The sequence below is a fragment of the Microcebus murinus genome, chromosome 10, assembly GCF_040939455.1.
Source record: "Microcebus murinus isolate Inina chromosome 10, M.murinus_Inina_mat1.0, whole genome shotgun sequence".
NCBI lineage: Eukaryota > Metazoa > Chordata > Mammalia > Primates > Cheirogaleidae > Microcebus > Microcebus murinus.
The window spans coordinates 55,961,427-55,979,801 of NC_134113.1; the positions used below are offsets into that span (position 1 = coordinate 55,961,427).

An 18,375-nucleotide genomic window follows, 5' to 3' on the forward strand; every position below is an offset into this window, starting at 1 on the left:
AGGCTATGTCTGTTCCAGCCCCTGTGGCACCAAGGCCTAGAACAACTGCGAGTGTTATGGCCGTGATGGGCTCTCTCTTTTCTCGGGGCATTGTGGTGGCACGCTCCCAAAATTTAAGCAGTTCGTCAGCAGGATGTACAGTGAGTCTGGGGAAAAGCATGACTAACACACAATATTCTCTATGCTCAAGAAACGTTGCAGTGACTACATACGGGGTAAGGCCGGAAGAACAAGCAAAATAAGAGGTGTTAGATGCCTGAATATACTGAAAAGTGGAGTTGACAGTAATTGACTGATTACATATTTTCTCTAAGGGTGCAGGAGGGAGCATTCTTGGGCCAAGAAGGCAAAGGCCTAGGCCTGTGACCTGGCTGAGTGTCAGGCCACCATGGGTCTCAAGACCCCATCTGAGTCTGCTGGTGTAATTAGTAAATAATGGCTCACGCCTTCATAGAAGGGAGGCCGGGGGGAGTAGCATACCCAACACTCCTGATATTCTGAATTATTGGCCTCTCGGATGGTCCTGACAGAGGCGTTGACTAAGGTGAGAATTAGTTCTGCAGAGGAGGGGGACAGACCTGAATTTTTTCAGGGGACAAGCGGAGGCCTCGAGCCTGTAAGGCCGAGACAACCTGCATGGTAACTTGAAGCAAAGCTGCCTCGTCGGCTCCGGCAAAAAGAATGTCATCCATATAATGAATTATATATAGCTGAGGATGTTGAATTCTAAAAGAATCAATTGTCTGAGCCACATATTTTTGGCAAAGGGTAGGGCTGTTGGCCATGCTTTGAGGCAATACTCGCCATTGGAAACGTGGGGAGGGCCCTATACAGTTTACTACCCGGAGACTGAAGGCGAAGCGCTTACAGTCATCTGGGTGCAACGGTATGGAGAAAAAGCAGTCTTTCATGTCAATGACTATCTTATAGTAGCCTTTGGGGATGGCTACGGGCGAAGGCAAACCAGGCTGGAGTGCCCCCATGGGAACCATTGTTTGATTAACAGCCCGTAAGTCTTGTAGCAGCCGCCATTTGCCAGTTCTTTTTGAATAACAAAAATGAGGGTGTTCCATGGTGAAGTAGAGGGCTCTATGTGTCCGGCAGCTAATTGTTCCTGCACTAACATTGTAGCTGCGGCTAGCTTGTTAAATGGGAGGGGCCACTGATCGATCCAGACAGGTGAGTCACTTTTCCAAGTGATTTTATCTGCCTGAAGTGCAGGGGGATCAATGGCCCTTACAAAAAATGTTCTTTGAACCCTAGTCCTGATCTGTCTGACTTAAGGAGGGTGGTTAAGGGTGCTCTTAGTCCCTGACCCTCTTTGCCTAAACCCTGTCCTGGGAGGAATCCCTGTTTAAGCATTTGGCTGGTTATAACCTCATTGGGGCTGCACATAATGACATTCATTTGTGCAAGGATATCACGCCCCCATAAGTTAACAGGTAGGCTCGGGACTACGAAGGGTTGAGTGGTACCTCTGTTTCCCTCAGGGTCTTCCCATGTTAAAATGTTTGAGCTCTGGAGAGTATTTTTAGACTGTCCTATACCTTGCAAGTGCGTAAGGGAAGGCTGCAGTGGCCATGAATTGGGCCAGGCGTCCTGGGTAATAACCGTGGAATTGGCGCCAGAATCAAGAAGGCCCTCAAAAAGTTTACCATCTAATTTTAGTCGCAGGGTGGGCCGTTCTTTGGTGATAGCTTGGACCCAATAGAGATCAGAAGAGCCAGGGCAGGAAGCACCTCGGTTAGAAGCGATGGCTGGGAAGGATGTATTAAGGGGCAAGGGTAATGCCTGAGCTAAGCGCTGTCCCTTAGAGACATACACAGGGCCTGTAAGCGCACTGGCTAAGATGTTAATCTCCCCGGTAAAGTCACTATCTACTATGGAGGGGTGGACTATGAGCCCCTCAAGAGTAGAGGAGGCTCAGCCCAAAATAAAAAAGAACATATTAGCCGGGGGGGGGGTCCAAAGGAGCCAGTGGGCAAAATTTGAACACCATCCTCAGGTCTTAATATTGTGTCGGAGGAGGCACACAAGTCCACTCCTGTGCTCCCTGTGGTTGCTCGGAGGAGTCTAGGGGCTGGGGATCCTCTTGTCGGCTGTTCCCCGAGGCCGACTGAAATTGAATAGGAACGGGGGGGGGGGGGCCCGGGCTGGCCCCTCAGGCCGTTTCCCGAAAGGGGGGGCAAGGGATTTCCAAGGGCATCGGTCTTAGAATGGCACTCATTAGCCCAATGGTATCCCCTCTTGCAACGAGGACAGAGGGAGGGGGGCCGAGTTGGCCTGCCCGGTGGTCCACTGAGGTTAGGGGCAGCAGAGGAGGTGGCTAAGGGGCATTGCCTCGCAAAGTGCCCTGGCTGACCGCACTTAAAACAGCCTCTCTGTGCCGCAGTGCCTTGAATGGCAGCCCCGACCGCAAGCTGCACAGCCTGGGACACCTTATGGGTGAAGGGGTCAGCATCATTACACATCCTAATCATGTCATTAAGGTCTTTGTTTTTAAGTTTGCCCCTGAGGATGGCCCTGCAAGCGCTGTTGGCATTTTTATAGGCCAATTGTTTAATGAGTTTATTATCGCCATCCTCCTGTCCGAGGGTCCTCTCAGCAGATTCTAAAAGCCTACCTACAAATTCACTAAAGCCCTCTTGAGCTCCCTGGGTGATTTTTGTCAGGGGAGTGAGAACAGATCCCGTAGAGGGAAGTGTTCGCCAGGCACCGAAAGCGGCTGCAGCGGTCTGAGATAAGAGTCCAATCGGGAGTCCCCTTTGGCGCTGTTCAGTGGCAAACTTCCCTTGTCCGCTAAGTTTTTCAAGGGTCCAAGATGCAGAATTGGGGTTTTTTAAATTATTAGCAGCCGTAGTCTGACAGCGGTCGAGAAAGTCGGCTTTCCATGAGAGGAACTCTCCGCGAGAAAGGACCGCCTGTGCTAGCTTGATCTATTCTCTGGGGAGCAGGTAGCCGCCTCCCGAGGCTGCCTCTAGGAGGGAATAGGTGAAGGGTGCATTGGGCCCATACGTCCTAACGGCAGAGTTCAGTTCTTTTAAGGTTTTGAACTTTAGTCTGCGAAATTCAGTGGGCTCTGAATCTGTCTCTTCCGGGAGGTCATCGCTCTCGCTTTCTCTTTCCCTCCCTTCCTTATCCTCATTGTCAGATTCTTGGGGTGGGGACTGGCTCCAAGAAGGGGCGGTAAGGTTTTTCTGGCCACCAGACCGGGTAACTACTGGGAATGCTAAGGCCTTATGGGAGGATTTTAAGGATTTCTTATGTAAGGTGACGTGAGACTGGGCGGTCTCATGACGTGGGTGGCTAATGAAAACCGAATCTTTAAGCGTATCTTGGAGGGAGGACAAGTCTTTGGAAAGCTGGGCAAATTCTTTTTGAAGTTGTAAAACATCTCTTAATTGCGTAACCCTTTGACTTAAGTCTTTTTTGGTACGCAAAAGTAAGGGCATTGTAAGGGGAGGCATTAACGAAGGTGCGTAAATCTGGGGCGTGTAAGGAGGCGGCCATTTGGGATCGTGATATTGGGCCGCTTCCTCTCTGAGGGTTGCCTCTTCGGCGGGGTCGAGGGACTCTTGGAGGGGTTGTTTTTTGAATACCGGGTAATTGAATGCATGAGGGGCTGTACCCTCGGGCAAGGGAGGATAGAGGGTCTTGGTGTCTGGCCTACTAATCGGGGGCTCGTCCCTAGATGTCTGGAGCTCAGCCGAGGGGTCCTGAGGGGGCATATTAATACAAACTGAGGGGCAAGGGGAAGAACATGTTGGTCTCTTGAAATTATTAGGAGAAGCTGGCCCTTCAGCCGTCTTTAAAGACGTTCTCGAAGCGGACCGGGTCGGAGGCAGAATTCTGCTACTGAGAGCAGCTGCCTTTTATTGGGGTCTGAATCTGCCCCTTCAACAATATCTCTGATTAGTCCCCAGTATGAAAAAACAGATACAGGGACGGCATCTGGGCCCTGATTTAGAAGTAAATCGTTTAAATCTCTACCTACTTTTTGCCATTTGTGTGGGTGAATCTCAGGTCCACCAATAATAAACCAAGGACAAGCACGATCAATGAACACAAAAAACTTTACTAAGTCTTTTTTCTTAACTCTAATTCCTCTCTCTCTGAGTGAGGGCTTAAGATCCTTGATAAAAATGGCCTCTTTAGACAATGAATGGCCCATCTCGATGGGATGACATTCCGGGGATAATCTGTACTTTTGATATTTGATCTGCTTGGAGCTGGAGATGGCCTGAGTAGTGTCCACTGGCCTGGTAATTTGCCTGTTTGATGGTGGTCTTTTTTTGTTTGATAGTTTGTATTTTTGAAAATATCTCTATTTCACTGTCATTACCCACCACCTTTCTTGGCCCTTTATTTCCCAGCTTGTAATTATAAAAAATTTACTCCTGAAAAGTTTTAGTTATAAAAACAAAGAGAAGATAAAAAACAAAAAACAAGGACAACGAGCATCTGTAAAACCTCCACTAGGTTCCATAATTGTTAATATTTTGTCATATTTGCTTTTATTTCTTTTTATGTATCTCGGCATATCTCTCTATTTCCATATCTGTATTGCTATATCATTTAAAAGAAGTCGTAGACATCATGATACTCAATCTTAAACATGGCAGCATGCATTCCCTCAGACAAAGAATCATCTCCTTATAACCACAATACCATTATCACACATGAAAATTAACCATGGTGGAAGTCTTTTTAAACTGTGCATTCTGTCGCTGGATGGACTTCTAGTGGCCTGGAACTATAGGAGTGCAAGTGGCTTGCTGGAGACAGGAATCCCATATCGATCATGCTCTGTTTCGGGAAGACAAGAACAAGGGTGGTTGTCATAACTGGCTACAAGGATCTGAAGGGCTGTCATGTGGAAGAGGGAGCAGACTTTCCCTTTGGAGCTACAGAGGAGAGCATTTGAAACAATGAGTGGAAGTTTCAAGGAGGCAAATTGAACCTGGAATGCGGCTGCCAGCCTCATTCAATGGTGAGTTCTCTGTCACTGGAGATACCTAGGGATGCTGTGGAGGGGAATCATATTGGATAGAAACTGGTCTATAGGACTTTGAAGTCTCTTCCAATAATTCTTAGAGGATAAGGACAAGAAGTTCCAGAGAGACTCAAAAGGATATACTGGTTATAATCCAATTGTAATGGTTCTAGTCTATTTTGTCTACCTCAAACAAACTGATTATTCCATTAAGTGTTTTAAGGCTGGAATTTTTTTTCTCTGCTATTTACTGACTGACCATCTCATAGCCCTGGTTGTTTTTGGTAAATCCAGCAAATAATCTTTCTTCTATTTTCTGTTGGCTTGTAGAAAGGACCAGAAAACTCTGCCTTCTTTAAAAAGGAGGCTGGCATTTTCAATTTGGCAAAAGATTAGAGATAGAAAAAGATAAGTAAGTGAAATAAATTCACTTTCTATGTCTACTCCCTTTTGCCCCAGTCCAAGTGTCGGAACGGGTCTCTTTTCTTTTTTATTAGCTGCAAAATAAAAGGCCTCAAGGGATATATCACTGGAAGTAAGAGTAGCTTGGATTGAATTTATATCTGTGTCAGATAATGTGTTTCTAGAGATAAGAAGCATAATAGTTATTTTCAGAACTTCATGGGAGTTTGCTCAGTAAACTAATGAATGGGTATCACTGACAAGCATACCAAAGTGGAAATTATATGAAACTCTCATCTTATGAGAAACGGTAACAGAGGAGAAACTCTGGGCTTTTGCTTGGGGGCAGTTAATGTCAGTTCTAAAGGAGATTCATATTTTCACTGTTCCATTGAAGCCAATTCAATTTCATGCAGGAAGTTGCTGAGTGGAATTATATTTCTAGGAAGCCTCGGAATGAAGTGAAAAGCATTAGTAGTTCTTGACCCAGCTCCACTATTAACTGGCCTGGGCAAGTCCCTTTACCAAGTTTCATTTCAGCTTCCTACTCTATAAAATGTTCTTTGTGCATTTATAGACCATGAAGACAAACGAGATAACAGTGATAAGAAAATTGAGTATATAGAATAATACAAATGTGAGGTATTGAATTTGCTGCCACCTTAAAGCTATCCCAGGCCTATGGGGTAAAAGTGAAGTAAGAACTTCCCTTAGTAAAACATGCCCAGAAGGTCTTATCCCCAGGTAGATAAGATGTGGAGTGAAACCACTTTAAACAGACCTGATTTCTAAGCAGGGTTAGGTTTGATCAGAAACCGATAAGATAAATATAGTTAATACAAATGTGTTCAGATCTTGTATCAAGGTCTTGGCATGTGGTCCTTGGTTAACACCTGCTTCTCTCAAATTTCTGAATGGCTTTCCATCTGGATCTGGAAGTCCCACAGCTTCTTTCCTCCAAGGCCTATTCTTGGCTTGCATATGACAAGTTTTTACAGCCTGCTTTCCTGTTCTGTTCTGCCCTGCTACCTCTGGAGGTCCTTTCCCCTACCTCTGCCTTTGTCTAAAGATCTTAATGGTGATGCCAAAGAAGGCAGAAGCTAGGTTTTTGCCATTTGACTTGCATTCCGTGTCAGACCTCACTTTTTCACAGTCGGGAGCTCAGCTCTCGGTTTTTGTGGCACCTCAGTATTCTTCCCGGGGATGTGTGGTGTTCCAGGCTGGCAGCATGCTGTGAACAATGAAAATTAAATTCTGTAGTCTCTTTAGATATGCTGTGACTTGGCAAGGGCTGAAAGCAAATCATGCACCTGCATAACCTTTTCAGCTTGACAAAGACTTGTGTCTCTCCCCACTCCCTCTCTCGCCCCTCCCTTCCACAGGAAAGGCTCCCAGACGACAGTATGAACAAGCCCTAATTAAGTCTTTCCTCGGATCCCGATGTCTTTTCCTCCAACCTTTTCTTGGGTTTAGATATGTAATTAAGAGGAAAGCAGAGAAGCAAAATCAGGTATGTGATGCAGCTGGAAATTGGGAGCTATCTGATCCGATGGCAAGTAAAGATTAGGACCTCTGCCCTGGCAGCCCTTTTGACAGTTTAAACAGAGCAAGAGTCATGATAAACTGATGGAGGAATTAACATGCTTTAGAAGGAAAAATAGGTTGCAGTTATATAACAACATTTTCTCAGACTTTTTGAGTTTCTTGCATTTTTGTCTGTCTCTGAATTAAGAGAATTTCAATGTCTTTCAGGCAATATTTAAAGATAATATATATAAGATGCTTTCCTAGGAAGTCTATGAACACATGTTTACAATTATATGCAAAATTTGGGCTTTTGTGTACTTATCTAAAAAGAGAGTCCATAGATTTTATCATGTCTCCATGGGGTTCAAGACCTACCTCTTTTCCTAAAGTTTAACAACCACTGGTATTAGAGAAGGGTAGAGACAAAATCTGGAAGGATGGCCACATTTGGAAGCCATGAAGAAAGGGTGGAGCCTATAAAAGTTAGAGAAGGATGGAGTCCCCAGGGAGCCCCGTGGGACACAGTACTCTGGAAGCAGATACATGTGGGCTCAGACCCTAGTGTCTTCATTTATTAATTATGCTGGCTGTGTGACCTGGGGCAAATTACATCTCTAAGACTCAGTTTTTTCATTTATAAAATGGGATGATAGGCTGGGCGCGGTGGCTCACGCCTGTAATCCTAGCACTCTGGGAGGCCGAGGCGGGCGGATTGCTCAAGGTCAGGAGTTCAAAACCACCCTGAGCAAGAGTGAGACCCCATCTCTACTATAAATAGAAAGAAATTAATTGGCCAACTAATATATATAGAAAAAATTAGCCGGACATGGTGGCGCATGCCTGTAGTCCCAGCTACTCGGGAGGCTGAGGCAGGAAGATTGCTTGAGCCCAGGAGTTTGAGGTTGCTGTGAGCTAGGCTGACGCCATGGCACTCACTCTAGCCTGGGCAACAAAGCGAGACTCTGTCTCAAAAAAAAAAAAAAAAAAAAGATGGATGATAGAGCCTACTTCATAGAGCTGTTGCAATGATTGAGGCTATCCATATAGGATGCCTCCCTGCTTCGACGTTGATTTCTGTGTGTGTATTTCTATGGTCTCTATCTCTACACATGTATTTTGCATTTTCATATTCACTTTTTTTTTTTTTTTTGAGACAGAGTCTTGCTTTGTTGCCCAGGCTAGAGTGAGTGCCGTAGCATCAGCCTAGCTCACAGCAACCTCAAACTCCGGGCTCAAGCAATCCTACTGCCTCAGCCTCCTGAGTAGCTGGGACTATAGGCATGTACCACCATGCCTGGCTAATTTTTTCTCTCTATATTAGTTGGTCAATTAATTTCTTTCTATTTATAGTGGAGACAGGGTCTCGCTCTTGCTCAGGCTAGTTTCGAACTCCTGACCTTGAGCAATCAGGCGTGAGCCACCGCGCCTAGCCTTCATATTCACTTTATGCCTCTTTCTAGGCCAAGTGCAGGCCCAGAAGGCTCTGAGTTCTGCTCTATTTATTTATTTATTTATTTTTGGCTTTAGGAAAATAATCAGTGTGAGCTGGTGTCCTTGGCTGAATAGGCTTCTTCTGGCTCCTCCAGGGCCTGTTTGCCGGCCAGGCTGTCAGCCACATATTTGCACTTTTCCATCCAGGGTAGGGAGCAGTAGAGGCTAGGAGCCTGGTGCTTGGAGCCAAGCGAGCCAGCCTCCTTTGGGAAGGAGACACCAAGTGAGCCCTAAGAGGGACAGTCTGTCTTCCGCAGTGGCCCAGATAGCAGAAGTCTCGGCAGCTGCCTCCGTTGTGATCTACTTCCTTTTGTAATTTGCACAATAGGCCAGAAGATGGGGCTCTTGACCCTGGAGTCAAGGGCCAGAGGCTCTGACATTTTCCCACATTGGAACTGGAGGAAAATCAGATCCACCAGAGCTCCCAGGAATCACCTCTACTTCTTCATTGCTTTCCCTGCCCTGCTTACTTCACTTCTGCCAGGGGTGGGACCCATCTTCCAGGGGAAGGGGGAATGTGGGCACATTTTTCTTTTGGCCACTACCCTTGGCTCCTCCTGAATTATCACATTGCCAGAGTCAGTCTAACTGACTGCCCCTCGCCTAAGGTTTCCCTCTTTAATCTATCCTGCACTAATGGCAGATGATTTCAGAAATGGTACTTTTCTTTTTTTTTTTTTTTTTTTGAGACAGGGTCTCTCACTCTGTTGCCTGGGCTAGCTGCAGTGGGTCATCACAGCTCACTGCAGCTTCAAACTCCTGGGCTCAAGGGATCCTGCTGCCTCAGCCTCCTGAGTGGCTGGGACTACAGGCATGAACCACCATGGCTGGATAAGTTTTCAATTTTTTCTAGAGATGGGGTTTTGTTATATTGCCCAGGCTGGTCTCGACTCCTGGTCTCAAGTGGTCTTCCCACCTTGGCCTCCCAAAATGCTAGGATTACAGGTGTGAGCCACGACACCCAGCCCTGGTACCATTTTTATAAAACCGAACTTCTCACCTCTTCAGAGAAACTCCCCCCACCCCATGCCAGTTACTGTATCACATAACCCTTTATTACTTCATAGTAACTATTATAACTTGTAATTATCTTGTTTTATGACTTACTTACTCTCTCCCCATTCCATTGTAAGACTCATGAGGCCAAGGATTCTGTTTGTTTTATTGCTGATTTCCCAATACCCAACACAGGGTTAGATACATAGGTTCTCATAAACGTGTTTTGAATTAATAAATGAATAATTGAATCCCAGCTGAATGGCTGCCTGACCTTGAGGAAGTTGCTTAACTTCTGTGAGCCTCAGTTTTCTTACCAGTGAAATGGAGAAATAACAGAGATGTTATGACTGTTAAATGACACAATACATTTATACCACTAAACCCAGGGCCTGGTCCATGGAAGTGTTCCTAACACCTTCAGCAGTGTCCTACTTTCTGTCATATAAGAAAAACAAAGCCTGAACTAATTAGCCGGCTCTATAATTTGAACGCTGCCTTTCTTTATGACAACTTTTACTCCCTACTGCTTTTCTCAATAACTTTCTGCTCTGGCCTGAATTGTGGCTACCCTGCGTGGGCCATATCCATTACTACTCTTTTTTAAAAATAACTTTAATTTTAAATGATTTTAATTAATTAATATATTTTTAGAGACAGGGTCTCACTCTGTCACTCAGGCTGGAATGCAGTGGCATGATCATAACTCACCGTAGCTTTGAACTCCTGGGCTCAAGCGATCCTTCTGCCTCAGCCTCCTGAGTAGCTAGGACTAGAGGCACACACCATTATGCCCAGCTAAGTTAAAAAAAATTTTTTTTCAGAGATGGAGTCATGCTATGTTGCCCGAGTTGGTCTTTAACTCCTGACCTCAAGCAATCCTCCTGCCTTAGATTCACAAAGTGCTGAGATTATAGGTATGAACCACCACACCAAGCCTTGCATTACTACTCTTAAATCTTTGCCCAAAGCTTGAGATGTTTCCTCTCCTTACCTTGACTCAACTAAATCTTATGCATATTTTCAGACTTAGCTCAAACTCATATCCTCTGTGTCACCTTCCTGAAGTGCCTTTAAGTCATAAAGATCATTTTCTTTTCTGAATTTTTGTAATCTTTGTTATTTATATTATTCATATGGCTCTTATTCTATGTTGTATTGTTTTGTCATTGTATTAACATATATCCTGTTTCCCACATTAGACTGTTAAGCTCCTTGGAGATACATATTTTAGATTTCTCTGTATTTTCAGTGCTACTGAGACCTATATGTTAATAGGTATTCAACATATTTTTAATTAGATTGAATTAAAAAGCATGTGTATTTTCTAACTACTTTCTATGTGCCTAGCACTCTTTGAGACTCTGGAGTATACAGATGGGCATAAGAAAAATAATCATCACCTTCAAAGACCTTATAATGTTGTACTAAGCTAAAGTCAACATATAAAGTACTTAAATAACCACAGCATGGTAACTGCTGTAAGAAAGGTCTGAAGTGCTATGAGGATTCCGAGGAGGGAGAGATGACATCTGTTAGAGATGTCAGGAAGAGTGAAATAAAGAAGGGCTTCTTCGAAGAGGTGGCCTTTGAAGGACAGTCAAGATTTTGATGGGCAAAAATGGGGGTGAGGGTTGAATGCAAATTCCAGATTCTAGGGGGAGGATTACCAAAGAGATGGACAGAGAGTGTGGCAAAGAACACTAAAACTCAGAGACTGCACATGGGGCTTATGCAGAACATCAGAAATATGGTTCTGCTTCAGGGATTATGAAGCCCAACCTTGTTTCCAATTTCAGGGCTAATGCAAGAGATGGTATTCAGGGACCAAAATTTTAACATGTACCAGACTATGTTCCCCAAGTGCAGCTTCTTTGGAGGCTGAGAACTATTTGCAACAACTCTTTCCCCCTAATAATGTGGACTCGCCTACAGCCTGTTGTGATAGTACATACAAAACAAAATGCTCCTTTCCTCCTCTTAGGGATATAGAGTTGTTAACGATTTTAGCCAGCCTCTCTTTTCTTTCAAACCCAAATCAAATTGAATGCATTATTCACGATTTTCTAACCTTGCCTTACATCATTAGTTCTGCTGTTAAATAACAACTTGCCTTACATCATTTCTTGGAAAAGTTGGAAGTGTTTTTGTAGAATGACTTCAACAATTATCCTTAGCTCAACTCTCTGCTTTTTGCTGCCAACCCGAGACTCAGGGAGAACACCTAAGTCATAGTGAGTGTGCGAAGGGGCCTGATCACTGCCTGCTTGCTTCTCTTTAATGCTATTTGATCTGGCCACTAGCTCAGGGATTAACAATTAATTTTAGAAGGCCCTCTCCCCTCGTCCTCAATTACTTCCTCCTGCAATTCTGAGGGACGTTCTCCCAAAATTTAAAAATCACCTCCTAAGGAATAAAATCAGAATAGGCAAAACCGACCCTTTCCCAGTTTTCAAGGGTCAGGTGCAGCTGCAAACAGAAGCAAGAGATTTTCAATTTCCAGCAAGCAGTTGGAAGGACCTTCAAGCCCAGAGGCCCCTGAAGGGAGGGAGGCGGTTTCCACGGCAACCGGGCCCTGGAGCTGTTGGTTCCTCCGGCTCCCTCCTCCTCCTCCTGGTAGCCCCGGGTACCGCCGGACAGCGTCCTCCCGTGCTCCGCGCCCTGATTGGCTGCAAAGGCCGCTCGCTGATTGGCTGCGGCGGATGCCTCGCGGGCCGGTGGCTATGGAGGCGGCGGCGGTTGATGGTTGACCGTTGGCTCCAGGGTAGGGGTCGCCGCTCGGGCGATCGGCTCAGACTCGACCAGACTGACGCTCGGCCTGGCCCCCGTGGGGGAGAGCTAGTTCGGCTCCGCCATGCCGGCCGGGAGCAACGAGCCGGACGGCGTCCTCAGCTATCAGGTAGGGCTCCGCCTCCCGCCCCTCCCCGGGGCTCAGCCTCCTCGTCCTCTGCCCACCCTCCTTCCTTCTGCCCCCGAGCCCGCCCGGGCTTCCCAGGCCACTCCCCGAGGGCGCGGGGAGGCCAACCTGGGACACCAGAGGGCGCTCCGGGCGCTTGGGGCTCGGCCGGGGTTGCGAGAGGGTGACCTTGGCCCGAACCGGGGAGCCGGCCCCTCGCTGCCGCATCCCTTGCGCCGCCCAGGAGCCCCGACGGCCGGCGGGCGGTGACCTCTGTTCTCCTCGGGTCTTCCCTGTTGGAAGAGGCCGGCTCTGGCCTCGCGTCGTCCTGCTGGAACGTGGGCAGAAAGGGTGCCCGGGGACCTTGCCCTGGTGGGGCAGGTCTTCTCTTTGTGTTTTTATTTCTGGGGGTTTCAGGTTCCTCAGTGGCTTGAGGAAGGGCCAGAAAGACTGGAGCCAGGGACCAGTCCCAGTTAGTGTGGCCAGCTTTGTGAATCCCTCTGTCTCATTGCATAGACGCCTGCCTATGTAATTGAGGTTCTGGGTAGCGAAGCACAAATGGGCTGGGGAAGTGTCGAGGGGTCAGGAACAGGTGCTTGTTTAAGGGAATGAGAAAACCAGGTTTAAGTAACTGGTACTGTTGGGGTTGCTAATGTTAGGGAAAGCATTGAACTGGGTGTTAGAGTCTGAAGGTTCAAATGCTACATCTGCCTCACCCAGGCTTTTGTGACCTTGAGTAAGTCACTTGCCTCTTTGAACCTGTTTCCCCGTCTATTAAAATGGGAATGGTATATCTGCCTTGTCTACCTCACAGGGTCGTTTTGAGGGTCAAACAAGGTGCTATTTGTGAAAAGGCTTTGTGAAATAATGTTTATGGTGTGACAGCCAGTTAGTGAGTGGTAGCTCATTGAATTCTCACTTCCCCTTTCCTGTGCAATCAGATGGTGTGGTTACCGTCCTGGAAAGAGGTCTTGAAGGGGAGTCAAGTCTGAAGTGGAGGGCTGTGAAGAGGATGATGGACCATCTTAGGAGGGATGACAGGTCTCGGAAACAAGTGGCATGTTGACGTCAGGGATGGTTTTCAGCAGGGAAAACATTCTGAGTTAGTAGCAAAATGGGTACCAGATGGTGACTGTCTCCTCTCCTCTTCTTCCTGGTAATAGTTTGCTACTTGAAGAGCCATACTTCAAGAAAGTATGCTGCTTGCTTACTTGCTTCTTTGCTTGCCCAGTCAAAAGAGGAACAATATCTAAAATTTTGGAATATTTTCCATATTTAATCCTCTTAAAACCTATTAAGTGCATTTAATCTCTGTTTGGGATACAATGATGAGCAAAAATAGGCAATGTTTTTGCCTTCCTGAAGCTTACCATCTAGAGGGGAGAAGTGTAACCATTTCTAATCAAATAATCACACAAATAAATATTATAAACTATGATAAGTGCTTTGAAAGAAAGATAGTGCTATGAGTGTATATAACTGTGGTTCCAGCCTTGGTCTCAGATCAGAGGAGATTTACTAAGGAAGAAAATTTGAGCAAAGAGCTAAAGACTAAATAAATGTCAACTGAAGGAAGAGGGAGCTCAAAGGGCCTTGGAGGCCAAAGAGAACAACATACACAGAGGTCCTGTGGCAGAAAGGGCCACATCTGGTTAGAAGACCTGAAAGAAGGCCAGTGTGGTGGAGCCAGGGGGAGTAATGAGGGGAATGGTATGAGACGTATTCTGGGATCATAACGTACAGAGCCTTATAGTCTATACCAAGGAAGTTGATATTTATCTGAGGAACAAGGGGAAGCCACTGGAAGGGTTTAAGCAGGAAGGGGGAAAGGGAGGGAGAGAGAGAGAGAGAGAGAGAGAGAGAGAGAGAGAGAGAGAGAGAGAGAGAGAGAGAGAGGGAGAGGGAGAGGGAGGGAGGGAGGGAGGGAGGGAGGGAGAGACAGAGAGAGAGAGAGAGAGAGAGAGAGAGAGAGAGAGAGAGAGAGAGAGAGAGAGAGAGAGAGAAACAAGGCATGAGAGAGAACATGAGATTGTGATCAGATTTTCCTATTGAAAGGTTGCTTTGGCTACAGTGGGGAGAATAGGCTGGAACGCATGTGAGGAAACAGTGTCCTTAACATCCACAGTGTGTACTGGTTGTATTATTGAGGGAATAATTATGCTTAGGTTTCTGTTAGTGTTCTGTGAAATTGGTAATTCGTGAGTGCTTCTAGGGTGGGCTGGAAGACAATTATCTCCTTTACAGCTAGTTTGTGAAAATTTTGGGTGGTGGTATGAGAAGAGGAAAAGGAATAGAGTGGGAACAATAGGACCTCATGAAGGCTGGAGTCAGGTAATGGGCAAATAAGAACCTGAGAGAGAGGGAAGAAAAAAGAATGAAGGTAGACGGAGGACAGGAAATGGGGATGACTCAGAGGAGACACAGTCAATTGATTGGCAATTACCAATAAAGCCTCCTGTGTGCCAACTAGACTGTGTGCAGGGAAGATGGGTCTTGCAAAGTGAGTAGATTGTGGAATTTCATGTAGACATCACATTTAAATATCATAAGTCTATGCTGCTTTCTTTGGTGTGGACTACTGCCTTAGCCTTCTAAAAGTTCCCTCTGCTTTCTTTCTCATCCTTCTACAGTCCACTTTCCACATGTTAGCCACAGGGAGCTTCTAAAAACACAAATCAATCAGATCTTGTCATATCCTATCTCAAAAGCATTCAGTGGCTTCCTAGTGCATTTTAGAATAAAATCCAAACTCTTTATAATGGTCTACCAAGCTTTAACATGATCAGGGCCTTGCCCACCCTCCCAGGACTGCCTCCTCTACTCTCTCACCGTGCACTACTTCTCTGGCTTCCTTTCTATTTCTTTAATTTGTCAAGCTCCTTTATACCTCAGGAGCTTTGCTCTTGTCATTCCCTCAGCCTGGGACACAGTTCTACCCAGGCCTGTTCGTGACTCAACTTGAGTGGCGCCTCTTCCGAGTGGCTTTTCCTGATCTTTACCACTAATTTTCCTCTTTCATATGTTTGTTTTATGTTCTGATTTATGTTTCTTAATAGCATATATATTCCATCAGAGTAGAGGAGGGGGAAAAAAGGCACATGTAACTTATTGGAAGTGTTCTTGTTTTGTTTTCTTGTTTATTATTTTTTCAGAGGCTTCATGAGAGCAGGAGGCAGACAAAAAAATCTTATCATCTAGCACAGTGTCTGGTATAAAATTGGTACTCAATTGCATGAGTAAATGAACAACTCTGCACACCCAAAGCCAAGGTGCCTCTCTTTGAGGAACTCATGGTCTATATAGGATGAGCACAGAGCAATGGATGGCCATTACTTGATTACACAAAGGCTCTCCCTTCTATACCGCCATACCTTTGCTCAGGTGTTGAAGCTAGAAAATCTTTCCCCTTCTCTCAACCTAGAAAGTTTCATTTTAACCATCAAGTTTTGGCTCCATATCACTGTATCACAATTCATCACTCAGTTTTCCCTGCTCACGACACCTACCAAGTGCTATCACTTCTTCCACCCACTAACTTATGAATATACATATTCATCTCTGCTACTCACCTGAGGCTCCCTTTGTTGTTACTGCCAAGTTAACTTTTTACTGAGTACTTGTCATGTGCCAGGCCCTGTGCTAAGTGTTTTCTGTGCATTATCTCATTTAATACTCTCTATACCCCTGAGAATTACCGTGTTTCCCCGAAAATAAGACCTATCCATAAAATAAGCCCTGGCAGGATTTCTAAGCATTTGCGAAGTATAAGCCCTACCCCGAAAATAAGCCCTAGTGATGAGTGTGGCTACGCGGCATATCTGCACAACCCATGCATTTCGTCGTGGAGCGGTAGAAAAGACAAGTAGCCCTTCTCATCTGCCCCATGAGAGCTCTATTGCTCAACATGAGAGATTGGGGCCAATGGTTCTAAAGGAAATAGAGTCGCAAGAAATTCAGGATGGAATTTGGGGTTTGGAGAGTTATGATGATGTTCCAGAAGAAGACGACTTAACTATATTTGAATAAATGTAGATTGTTGTACTGTACTTAAAAAAAATAACACATCCCCTGAACATAAGCCCTAGGGTGTCTTCTTGAGGAAAAATAAATATAAGACCCTGTCTTATTTTTGAGGAAACACGGTATATACCTTTATTATCGCCATTTTTCAAATGAGGAACTGAGATATAGAGAGGGTAAGTAACTCCTAATAAGTGCCAGAGCTGCCTGTGGCTCTGCCTAATCCATTTGAGCCGAGTGGTGCTAGGACTGAAAGGAAGTCCAGGGAGGGTGGAAGTGGCAAAGGGGGAAGCAAGTGAATTCGGGCAAGGCTTTTATGTGGATCAGGCCTGCTCAGAATGGAAAATTTTGCAAAAACCTTCAGAATAACACGTCCTGGTAAATGGGTGATAATTGAGAAACATGGCCGATGGGAATAGAGTCACTGGGCCCCATGTCTTGTGGTAGACCTGAAAAAGCTCCAAGACAAGATTTCCTGGAGGAGGCCTGAATTCTAGTGCCCAGTGACTATGGCATATGTCAGAGCTCAGTAAATATTTGCTGAATGAATGCTCTGTAGAAAGCAGGACAACTTTTCTGAGGGTCAAAGTCAGTTTATGGTAAGCAGTCAGTAAATATTTGCTCAATGTTATTGAACAAAAGTATCAACCATAGATAGCAATTTCTCCTCTCAGCACATTGCAACATATGATCCATACCCCTCTATCCCCTCCTCACAACATGCTAGATGTGCTTTACATATGTGAGAACTGGGGAACCTGTAGGCATTCTCTACCTGGTCTTACCAGCTCTGCTTTAGTAGGAGAAATGTGGGCTGACTTGCTAAGCAGAGACTTGAACAGAGAATTAGGGGACAATTCAGGCTGCAAATTTACTTCCTTCAAAATCTGTAGATAATCTTAGCTCATAATATGCCTTGACAGGGTAGACAGGGCTTACAGGAGTGATCAGGACACAGAAAAGCAATCATGTTTATTCTAAATCTGCTGCTAGGTAACAGCAACATATCTTAGATAATGGAAAGGTTGGTTGTTACCCATAAGGTAGTAACAAGTTTACTGGTCTTGGTAATCAGAAGGTCATAATGTATATATTAGTTTTCTGTTGCTGCCATAACAAATTACCACAAATTTAGTGGCTTAAACAACACAAATTTATCATCTTACAGTTTTGTAGTTCAGAAGTCCAACACGGGTCTCACTGGGCTAAAATCAAAGCGTTGGCAGGGCTGTGTTTCTTTCTGGAGGTTCTAGGAGAGAATCTATTTCCTCCTCTTTTCCATCTTCTAGAAACTGCCTGCTTTCCTTGGCTCATAGTTCCCCTCCTCCATTCCCTCCTGTGTCTTTAAAGCCAGAAACATAGCATTTCTCAGATGCTTTTGTTATCACATCTTTCTCTGACTCTACTCTTCTGCCTCCCTCTTCTACTTTTAAGGATCCTTGTTATTACATTGAGATTACATCATGGTTTACATACTCCAGGATGATCTCCTTATTGTAAGGGCAGCTGATTAACAATCTTACTTCTATCTGCAACCTTAATCCCTCTTTGCCATGTGAGGTAACATATTTACAAATTCTAGGGATTAGGATGCACATCTCTTTAGGGGGCCATTATTCTTCCTATTACAATGTACTAACTAGTAATCTGTACTGAACAGGAGTGACTTCGAGTGGGATTTGATAAAAGAATCACTGAGAGACCAGAGCCATTTTAGAATTTTAGGCCCCTAGCATGCTGCTGAAGAGTCAGAATGGGAAGCTCATGGATATTCAGGAATTCATGGCCACTGAGAACAGAAGGTCTGGAACAGCTGCACAAGTCCTCATGGAACCAATTTTCTTGCTGTAGGTTGTCTGCATTGAATGAGGAAATAATTGAGTGTATTAGAGAGTTGGGGATCTGTGGGTCAGATTCAATGATGGGGTCTAACAAGGGGTCAGAATTCAGAGTCTCTGCTGGATGAAGAGGAAGATGGAAATGAACAAGAAGATGGAGAACTATTAGAGGTCTAGTCAGTAAAGAGAAAGTTTAGAATATAAGGTTCTGG

At 45.1% G+C, this 18,375-nt stretch overlaps 1 protein-coding gene and 1 long non-coding RNA gene across 2 annotated transcripts in view; one reads left to right on the top strand and one right to left on the bottom strand.

Annotated features, from left to right (window-relative positions):
* Positions 1–4,488: 4,488 nt before the first annotated feature.
* On the bottom strand, positions 4,489–6,627 carry LOC105870225 (uncharacterized). The gene is made up of 2 exons (XR_001153500.3): positions 6,539–6,627; positions 4,489–4,806 (listed from the first exon to the last, which is right to left on the bottom strand). It is a non-coding gene; the product is annotated as an uncharacterized LOC105870225 (long non-coding RNA).
* Positions 6,628–12,075: 5,448 nt separating this feature from the next.
* SLC4A8 (solute carrier family 4 member 8) overlaps positions 12,076–18,375 on the top strand; it is a 77,187-nt gene continuing 70,887 nt past the window's right edge. Inside the window, exon 1 of the mRNA XM_012762581.3 lies at positions 12,076–12,308. Within this exon, the coding sequence (XP_012618035.2) occupies positions 12,264–12,308 (45 nt within the window). The 5' untranslated portion in view covers positions 12,076–12,263. The remainder of the gene's footprint in view (positions 12,309–18,375) is intronic.